The sequence below is a fragment of the Fopius arisanus genome, unplaced genomic scaffold (genome assembly GCF_000806365.1).
Source record: "Fopius arisanus strain USDA-PBARC FA_bdor unplaced genomic scaffold, ASM80636v1 scaffold00064, whole genome shotgun sequence".
In the NCBI taxonomy this organism is placed as follows: domain Eukaryota; kingdom Metazoa; phylum Arthropoda; class Insecta; order Hymenoptera; family Braconidae; genus Fopius; species Fopius arisanus.
Window position 1 is genome coordinate 657,406 of NW_011887803.1, and position 10,602 is coordinate 668,007.

At 39.9% G+C, this 10,602-nt stretch overlaps 2 protein-coding genes across 3 annotated transcripts; both read left to right on the forward strand.

The window, feature by feature from the left end:
• The first annotated feature begins 241 nt into the window (after positions 1 to 241).
• Positions 242 to 6,560, forward strand: LOC105269090 (uncharacterized). 2 transcript variants are annotated; one of them, XM_011309083.1, is made up of 5 exons: positions 242 to 618; positions 1,327 to 1,722; positions 2,319 to 3,193; positions 3,516 to 5,967; positions 6,219 to 6,560. In XM_011309083.1, the coding sequence occupies exons 2-5, from the start codon at positions 1,499 to 1,501 to the stop codon at positions 6,346 to 6,348; spliced, it is 3,681 nt and encodes a 1,226-aa protein (XP_011307385.1). In that variant the 5' UTR covers positions 242 to 618; positions 1,327 to 1,498; the 3' UTR covers positions 6,349 to 6,560. The 2 variants fall into 2 exon arrangements, with proteins under 2 accessions (XP_011307385.1, XP_011307387.1); XM_011309085.1 differs by lacking the exon at positions 242 to 618 and having other exon boundaries at positions 1,637 to 1,722; positions 2,443 to 3,193.
• Positions 6,561 to 6,701: 141 nt separating this feature from the next.
• On the forward strand, positions 6,702 to 10,382 carry AQP (aquaporin). Its single transcript, XM_011309082.1, has 4 exons — positions 6,702 to 7,064; positions 7,629 to 7,847; positions 9,653 to 10,066; positions 10,139 to 10,382. Exons 2-4 carry the CDS (start codon positions 7,667 to 7,669, stop codon positions 10,333 to 10,335), a joined length of 792 nt encoding a protein of 263 aa, XP_011307384.1. The 5' UTR covers positions 6,702 to 7,064; positions 7,629 to 7,666; the 3' UTR covers positions 10,336 to 10,382.
• The last annotated feature ends 220 nt before the right edge of the window (positions 10,383 to 10,602 follow it).

The window sequence follows — 10,602 nt, forward strand, 5'->3', positions numbered from 1 at the left end:
ACCCGCACCCCAAAACCCAAAAAACCCGAAAACCCCCACCCCCTCGTTAAATCCCAATTAAAACCATTCGAAATTCCTCAAAAAACCGCAAAATCATCTTCAAAAAACCGATGAAATCGCGAATCCCGCGTTTTCCACCCACCGGCCCCGGAAAAACTGAAAAATCGGTGGAAAAACGGGCGACCTCCCTCCAGATGTCACCGCGGCAAAAAATTCAAATATTTCGCGGGCTTCCCGTCACTCCAACACGTGGTCGCGTTCGTGATCTCATCTCACCAGATATCGAAATCCCACGGGATATCGCGTAAATCCCTTCCCCAGAGATAAAAAAAAGTTGTTAAAAAAATAGAAATAAAGGGGAAAGAGTGAGATTAATGAATGATTGGAGTATAAAAAATAGCTGTGGAAGGTAGTGACGGAGTGAAGGCATCCATTGGGTGGCGCAGTTGTGTCTCAACAGTCAAAGCCCCCAGTCCCATTTGTACATCACCTCAATACCCGTAAAATGGCGATAGGCCAGTTGTTATTTACCCTAAACTAACTTCCCCCAGACAATCCATCCGCTAAAATAAACGGATAATTAGACAGCTGGGGGACACAATCCACGAGTTATTGAAGGTAATTACGAATTACTCAATCAGTCGAATTAACACTGGGTAACGAAATACTCCACTCCGTCCTCTTCACTCGCTTCGATTATTCCGGTTTGTATTATTTTTCAATGTTGCATACGCCTTCAGGATCTTTTTCCATTATTTTCACCAATTCATTGGAGTGACTGGGAGCGGAGGGGGTGTGGGGTATTTTGCATTTTTTTTGGGGGTAGTTCCGAGGTTTTAGGATTTATTCGCATTATTCCGTTTTTTTTTTGTTTTTACGGTTTTTCCGGGGGGCTTTTTGTTTTTGTAAGGGTGTAGGGCGTTTTTGGGGGTTGGGGGTTGATGGGGGGTTTTATTGGATTTTTTATCGCTGTCTTTGAGAAACGTCTGGGTTTTAGGTTAGGGATTTGGCCAGTGGTTTTTGGGGTTCAAATGGAATTTTGAGGTTTTGGGGGGCGAGGGGGAGGTATTGATGAAAAATTTTTGCGAGGGATTATTTGGTCTCGAAGGCGTCTGGAGGGTGAGAATGAAAATTGAGGGATTCCCTCAGTGGAGACGGGGATTTAATTAGTTCTTGGGGTATAAATGATTTTTTTTTGAGAAAAATACATTTTCCAAAATCGGAAGAAATCAAAAAATGGAGCGAAGAGTATTTTCATCACTCATCATATATATTCCACTTTATTGATTATTGCATCATCAAAGTGACAATGTTTTTCCATTGCAGGTGATTTTTTGATGACTCGGGAGTGCATGAGAGCCTGGGATAATTTAAAAACAAGAAGATCAACGACTGTCATCGGATAAATAGACGAATGGAGGATGATCTTATGGTGTTGTGTGAATGTGATACAACTTAAACTGTAAAGACACCTGATTATTGTGTTGGTTGTTATAATATGGCACAGTATTATAATTTGGTTGCTGAAAACGGTGTACCAATAGTGATTGACGATGGACAACAATACTGCACTGTCGATGGAAATATACGATTTGTTGTGCAGGATCTTAATAATTGTGTCAATGGGGGTACGAGATTTGTGACGTATACACCGGCTGTACAGAATAGAGATCATATATGCACACAGACTGGTGAAGAGTCGCAGGGACAAATTGATCAGAGGTATTTCATTCTTATTTCACTACTCTCAAAGTATCAGGATTTTTTTCTACTCCAGCTTGCACTTCTCGGAGGAGAAATCCTTTCGTATCTTATTTTTCAGCCATCCGTGATCGGGATATTTATTTTTTTTCGCATAATTTTTTCGCCATAATTTCTTTGAGAAATTCAGCATCTTTGAATTATTGAATTTCATGAATTAATTATGAATCATTGAATTTCATGAATTAATTATGAATTTTTATTTTTATTTGAAAATGTTCTCATTTCATTATTCACTGTTTATTATTGTTATTATAATTCTGGAGAGAATGTCCTAGAAGTTTTACTGGGTAGGACTTCTTTTTTTTATTTTCTTGTTCATTCGATTTGAAGATGTATCAAAATAGGTGTTTTTGAAAAAAAAAAAAAAAATGGTACAAACGCTGGTTGTACGAGGAGCTACCGAAACACTGTAAATAAAAACAGCCAATTCCAATATTTACAAAAGTGATAAAGAATAAATATAAAAGACATTTTAAGATGTATTAAAAAAATTTTTAAGCATTCGCGAGTAATAACACTCCATTGAAGAGTAAAAAATAAAATCTTAATTCCAGACAAAACGTCTACATAATAAACACAGAGGACCACGTTTCCTTCCCCCCACCCCTAAAGCCGACAACCTCCCCCGAGACCTCAAATTTTCTAATAACGGACACTAAAAACCCCAATGACCCCCAGGTCCAGTGGGTGACAATCTCCGATCCTTCAAAGATGTCGCCAAAGCCCCAGCCCCCGCAGAAGCCCCAGACGACCCCCCAATCAACGTCAAAACGTCCCCTAAAAGCCAAGACACCCCAGCAAATGCCATCCCTGGTACGTCCCAAAATTCTTCCGCCTAAGCCCTCACCCCGTTCCCCAATTCATCCAGATCCCCAGAAGGCCCTAAAGTCCTTGCCACAAGCCCTGACCAATCCAAAAGTTCCCACTCAAATTCCCAAAAGTTCTCCCCTCCACAAACCACCCACCACCACCCCGAAAAATGTAATCAACAAGGGCGCTCACACCCTGGGTAACTACGCCGACATGGGTTTTCTCTGCGAGAGAATAAAACATGCTAGAAGTTGCCAGGGAAAATCCTCTCAGTCCACTCCCACCCCACCAAAACCAATCCTCACTCCACAAAAATCTCCACCTCCTAGACCACAACATAAGCAGATGGAATCACCACCTGAGCAGATGGAGATCGATGGATCGACTCTAGATCTTCATAATTCAACCGACACCGACGCTGGGTCGGAGTCGATAGCCTATCTGCAACAGACCATCACAAATCCCCAACAGACTATTGTTCAAGAGCAGATCAAGGGGAATACCGCTAAGATGCTGGTGGTTTTGCCAACGGGGGAGCAACGGTTGATCACTTTTGACATACCTAACGAGGAATGCACTGTTCAGGATTTATTGGAGCAGGCGAACATTCCTCCGAATGGTATGTCGTCAGATTTTTTACAATTAACAAGTAGCTGTACCATTCTGTGATCTAATCATGGTTCAACATAAAATATTTTCTTGTTCAATTTTTCCTAAATATGGATTATTTGATTAGGATACTTTTTAGTATTGCTCGACCTCCAATATTTTACTCACATAAAAAATAATATTAATTTTGTAATCTTTTACATTTATTACACGAATTATGTGTTTCCCACTCAATTTTTCCTTTGACGTCACTCATGATTTTACCCTGAATGTAAATGATTCCTCTTCCTCTGGAGCGATGATTGTCACAACATAATGATCGGTGTCCACAGGTGAAACCACAGTTTCCCTCGTGAAAGACCCGATTCTCCACATAAACTACATCGTCGAAAGTGGCGAAGGAGGCGTAATCTCGATGGTAGGGGATAATGACACTCCTGACGACAGTATGAATGAATATGCCACCTCCGACTGTTCCCAGGGGGTGGCCAGCCCAGACGAGTCCAATTTCTCTACCGAAGATCGTAAATTCGTTGACAATCAACTGGCAGTCTGTGCCCACTGCGGCTGCTGCTCCATGGACTTCAACAGATGCGCCAGATGCAAGACAAAAATACCAGACAACCCGAAAACAGTTCCAATGGTAATGAGCCAGAAGAGAGAAAGTGTAATATCAACCGATAGCTTTTACTCCAGAAAAAAACCCGAAGCTGTAACGAAGGACATGAAGAAACCAAAGTTTCGGATAACAAAGCCAACAAACTCCAAGGCGAAACCTTTCAAGGAGCCGGAATGCCTGACCCTTTCATCTGATGATGAAGAGGACAATTCCAGCAAGAAGTCGATGAAGAATGACAGCCTGAAGACATCACATCTACTCATCAGTAAGAACTCGAACACTGAAGATCTGCCGTTGCTCTCCGACAAAGAGCCTATCATCACGAACACTTTGAAACCATCAGATACATCTCTGGATGACAGCAGCACATTGGGCAACATGACAAGCGTCATCAGCACGTCATTGTCCTGCAGAACAGTGAGAATAGGATCCTACAAGTACGTTCCCCGTGAGAAAGTAATAATGAATTCATCAGGTCTGATACTCTCCGTGCCGCTCCTAGAAGACGAAAAGAAAAACGTCTCCATTCACGTGAAAATATCATCGATTGTCAAAGTACTGATTCATTTTGGCAAGGCAATGCCAGTGCTGTTCTTCTATACATCGACAAAATCCGGTGAGCAAATACGTGGTGTTCTGGGTATGCAGGATCCCCTTGGTGCATATTACGATCCAGCAGGCAAGGATCACACCCACAAACGTATCACTCTCCTCCCAGAGAAGATATCAGAGGAGTCAAGGGTGGTTCTCAAGCAGCTTTTCATGCAGAATAATCTGTGCGAGGAGTTGAATTCGAAGGAAGCTAATGATATTCTGATGAAGGCGTCACCCAAGGACAACGTACAGAACACCAGAAGAGTGTCGACAACCGGAGGTACCAATGGGATTGTCGAGAAGATCACAGTGTATCCACCACCACCAGCTAAAGGTGGAATAGCCCTCAATACCGAGGACTACGCCTGTCTCGGTGAGGATCAATTTCTCAATGACGCAATTATTGATTTTTATCTGAAGTATCTCACCCTGGAGAGGCTGTCTGATGAGGACGCAAGCAGAACTCACGTATTCAGCTCGTATTTCTACAAGAGATTGACATCGCTGACGCAATCCGGTGACAGTGTCAATGTGTCACCGGCTGTTAAGAGACACGCCAGGGTGCAGAAGTGGACGAAAAACGTGAATATATTTGAGAAGGACTTCGTTGTAATACCTATCAATGAACACGCTCACTGGTTTTTGGCGATCATCTGCTTCCCAGGGCTTGTCGGTGTTGTTAGTCCTCCAAAAGCACCTGTTAAGGTTGAGAAGGATAAGAAGAGGGTGGGAGAAGGGCCTGCGAAGGGTGACAAGGTCAAATTACAGAGTATGACCATTGGCAGTACGACGATTACACCTGTTACCACAGAGGCAACAACTATCACTATCGATCCTGCTGACGATCTCAGTGAGCGTGATGAGGCTGAGGGTGATGATGAGGAGCTCATGGAGACTAGTGATGAGGAGGGCAAGGAGGAGGATGATAAGGGCGAGGAGAGGGTGAAAATTGAGGTAAAGGAGGAGGTGAAGGAAGAGCTTGATGAGGTCCATCATATTCCATGTATTCTGATATTTGACTCGCTGGCTGGACCTGGGAGGGCTAGAGTCGTTGCTACTCTCAGGGATTATCTCAGTTGTGAGTATCAGGCGAAAATGGGAAAAGAGAAGATATTCTCCAGGGATACCATCAAAGGCGCATGTCCCAAAGTACCTCAGCAATCAAATTTCACCGATTGTGGACTCTATGTTCTGCAGTATGTCGAGGCCTTCTTTGGGACTCCCATTAAGGATTACAGATTGCCCATAAAGACTCTGAAAAATTGGTTTGAGGAGATTGTTGTCACTAGGAAGAGGGAGGATATTTCAAAACTTGTGGTTAAATTGATGCTTGAGGGAAAGGGGGATAGGAATATTGTACTGCCTGTTGTTCAGTTTCCAACGATTGAGGGTAAACTCAGGCCCAGAACTGAAGCCGAGAAGAAAGAGGAGAAGAGGGTCAAGGAGGAGGAGAAGGAGAAGGAGAAGGAGGAGAAGACTACTACTACTACTTATGTACTCGTGCCTGCTGCTGGCGTTGTCAATTCTGATGGAAATGTTGAGTTGACGATTAGTGGGGTTGATAAGGCCAAGTAAGTTTTCTAGGTTATGTCGATTTTTTAAATATTTTGGCGGGAAATAAAATTGTGAGGTTATGGAGGGGAATTTAGCAACCGATGGTAAATTTTTCGGATGTTGTGGGGCACGATGGATTTTGGAAAATATAAATTTTTCGTATAGTTTTAGTTTTGAAAATTTTTTATTTAAGGTTTTTAACTGTATTGTTTTAATTTCATTTTTTATTAATTTGACGAGAACTTACAGCTTTTTTTCGTTTTTGCAGATTAACAGGAACTCCCCAAATGTCATTTCTACGAACGAAAAGAATTCCTAGGCTGATACGAGAATCACCCAGCCAAACTAGTGAAGTTTCAGCTAAGAAGCACAAGGGAGACAATGATTCCTGTAAATAATTAATAATTAATAAAAAAAGTAAACATTTGTTTTCATTACCATTTTTTTATATAAAGAAGAATCATTTAGTCAGAGCATTCTTAAACTTAATGAAGGATACAATTGAGAATAAGTGCGGATGATGATGATGTATCGAGGGAATTCGTTTTACCGATGTAACAAAGTATGTAGTTAGCTACTTGATAAGTTGAATAAAATCATTAAGATCCAATCTTCTCAATAAAATCATTTGTTTTGTCATTAATGCAACGCCGACATTTTTATTAATAACCCGAAGACTAAGGGAAAAATAAACTGCGAAAAAAAAATTTTTTTCATTGTCGCATATGTAGACTATAAAAAAATGCATTTTTCGATTTTTTCGGTCATAATTTTTTCTCGTATCAAAAAATACAAGACCTGAGTTCCAGCGATTGCAACAATTACAAAAAGTACAAGCCCGTGTGAAAAAAAATTTTCCATTATTCGAATTCAATTCAATTGAATATTATTTCTACATAATTGACCGCTGAAAATTTTTAGTGGCTATTTAAAGAGCTGCAGCAGTTATATTTGGGTAGAAGTGCCCTCGAACCTTGCCAAGAGTCTCCCAGCATCGCAGTGTCATCGTCATAATGGAAATAATGTTAAAATGGGATTTAATTCGTGAGTTGAGGTTTCTGTTTGGGTCGAGTGGAGTTTTATAATTTTTTCGTGGATACGTCATCTGAACTCAGTGAGTAAATAATTCATATCCATGTAAAATCAATTAACGATTAATTTACCGCTGAAAAAAGGTGGAAAAATATTTATAAATAAAAATTCCTCGCCGAGAATAAATTAATAATAATTTTGCGGCATCGTTTGAGTGTTTTTTTTTGTGGGTATTTTAATTTTATTTTCTTTATTATCCCGTAACTTTCGGTATTCGTAGGACGGAAAAGGCGTCTCTTGAGGCAATTGTAGTTATTTTGTTACATCAATGTGGCCTTGCAGTAATGAACGAGATATTGTCGATCATAAACCAAATTTGAGTGATTTCGAAATGTTTTTCCGTGAAGGAGAAAATATTTTATATTTTCTATTCATATACTGAATAATTCGTTGTTGATAAAAATAATTTGAATAATTCTTTAATAATTGTTTAATTATTTTCTTTATAATTCTATCGAAAAAATGTATCAATTTACATGTCATTAATTAAAAAATTGTAAAACAAGTAAAAAGAATTGTTTTTGTAATTTCAACGATTTTTTTCGTGTTAATTTTTCGGTTCAGTAAATTACAGGTATAATTATAGATATTCTGGAGAAATTGAATAGAAATAATTGGTGAGCCATGACTGCATCAATATTCGCTCTGGTGGTCTCAACCCTGTACATCATTCTGACGAGCCTAATTGCATATTGGGCGAGGAAATACGTGAAATACTACACACAGCGGCCATTCTTGCGGGACTTGTTTCTAGAGGGGATTGCCACTGCTGAGTTATGCGGAGCGTGCTTCGAACTGATCATAAGTAATTAGAAAGGGCAATGAGATTTGTCCAACCAATCCTTCATTGATTCATCAATTTTTCTCGTCCAATCAATTGTTTTAGCTTCACTAGGATAGTGAGCTACTACAGACAGAAAACTATTCCCTTGATACTTTTCGCATTTTTCAATTTCAGTGAATACCTCCTCGATGTTCATGCTCCCCTGATACTTTTTTGAAAATTTCGAATTTTTCAATTTCAGTGAATACCCCCTCGATTCTCATGCTCCCCTGATACTTTTTTGAAAATTTCGAATTTTTCAATTTCAGTGAATACCCCCTCGATTCTCATGCTCCCCTGATACTTTTTTAAAAATTTTGAATTTTCAAATTCCCGTGAATAACTCCTCGATGTTCATGCTCCCCTGATACTTTTTTGAAAATTTCGAATTTTTCAATTTCAGTGAATACCTCCTCGATTGTCATGCTCCCCTGATACTTTTTCAAAAATTTCGAATTTTTCAATTTCAGTGAATACCCCCTCGATTCTCATGTCCCCCTGATACTTTTTTGAAAATTTCGAATTTTTCAATTTCAGTGAATACCTCCTCAATTGTCATGCTCTCCTGATACTTTTAAAAAAATTTTGAATTTTCAAATTTCAGTAAATACCTCCTTTATTTTCATGTTCCCCTGATACATTTCGAAAAATTTCGAAATTTCAAATTTCAGGGAATACCTCCTCCATTTTTATGCTCCTCTGATACTTTTTTGAAAATTTTTCATTTTTCAATTTCAGTGAATACCAATTTCGTAACACAGAAAATAAAACTCACCCGGTTCACTGGTCTCCCTCACAGCGGGACTGCTACTGAGGGCAAACACCCCACCATTGGGCCCACCCCACCCCACCTCACCCCCACTGAGCAGCTCAGTTCTGGGGGTTTGAGTGACCCCATAGGCGGGGTAGTACCTCACCCCAAAAGAAAGAGGGGGTCGCACCCAATGGTGGGGGGTCTGCCCGTCAGCCGACTCGGTAACTGCCCTCAGTAGCAATCCCGCTGTCGGAGGGACCACTGGGCGAATTTTATTTTCTGAAAATTTAAAATTTTTCAATTTCAGTAGATACCTCCTCGATTCTCATGCTCCCCTGATACTTTTTAAAAAATTTTGCATTTTTGAATTTCCGTGAATACCTCCTCGATTCTCATGCTCCCCTGATACTTTTTAAAAAATTTTGCATTTTTGAATTTCCGTGAATAGCTCCTCGATGTTCATGTTCCCCTGATACTTTTTTGGAAATTTTGAATTTTTCAATTTCAGTGAATAACTCCTCGATTCTCATGCTCCCCTGATACTTTTTTTAAAATTTCGAATTTTTCAATTTCAGTGAATAACTCCTCGATTCTCATGCTCCCCTGATACTTTTTTTTAAATTTCGAATTTTTCAATTTCAGTGAATACCTCCTCTAATCTCATGCTCCCCTGATACTTTTTAAAAAATTTTGAATTTTCAAATTTCCGTGAATAGCGCCTCGATTTTCATGCTGCCCTGATATTTTTCTGAAAATTTCGAGTTTTTCAATTTCAGGGAATACCTCCTCGAATTTTATGCTCCCCTGATACTTTTTAAAAAATTTTAAATTTTCAAATTTCCGTGAATAGCTCCTTGATTTTCATGCTCCCCTGAAACTTTTTTAAAAAATTTGAATTTTTCAAATTCAACGAATACCTCCTGGATTCTCATGCTCCCCTGATACTTTTTCAAAAATTTCAAATTCCAAAAACGAATTAAAAATGATATTCTGAAATATCCAGAATATGAAATACCCATGTATTTTTATCCAGTCGCTGACAACTGGGGAGTGTCAATGTACGCGATCTACCTCTTCGTCTTGACCGTCTGGTGGTCCCTGAACTGGGAGGACGCCACCGCGTGTCCGTACACCCACCTGGAGGACTTGGTGGAGAGTAAAAAGTCCCTGCGAGAGGCTTTCCTCCTCATCTGGGCGGAGCTCGTCGGCGGTCTCGTTGTCTTCAGGTACATCCAGGTCCTCTGGGCCCTGGAGATCGTTCCCACCCACAAGAACAGGGCCTTCGAGGATTGCACCACTGACCTCCAGGTACCCGTCATCATCGGGGCATTCGTCGAGTGCATTGCCACATGCATCTGCCGAATTGTCTCCAGGGGACTTGGGGAACTCAATCCCAAATTCAGCAACATCATTGATTCATTCGTGGGAACAACTCTAGTCGTTGCTGGTGAGTCACAATTTGTTTGATGAAGGGCCCAAGAAAGTTATGAGAATTTCAGTTTTTATTTTTCCCCTTCAGCCTTTAATTACTCTGGAGGATATTTCAATCCTGCGTTGGCAACAGCTCTCAAATATGGCTGTCTAGGTACAAGTGTAATTGAACATGTGATTGTGTACTGGGTGGGAGCCTGTGCCGGGTCCATAGCATCCATACGAATTTACCAGCACCCGATCATCCAGGATTTCGTTAAAAAACAAAAAGCTAAAGCGCACTAATTTATTTTTGAAGAGATGTGGGAGTAATAAAGATTATTTGTAAATAATTTGGATAATTTGTTTAGAGATATATAATTTATGGTGAGATGTTTTTAATTGCAGGACTTCTGATAGTATTATATTAGAATTTATTGACATTCTCAAGACATTTGAATTTGTCGATTGTTTAAATATTAAAGTTCGTTACAACATTCCTTTCTTGATGTAATAAATCGCTGATACGAATTTTCATTTACCCTCATAACGTAAACAGACATCAGAGTTTCT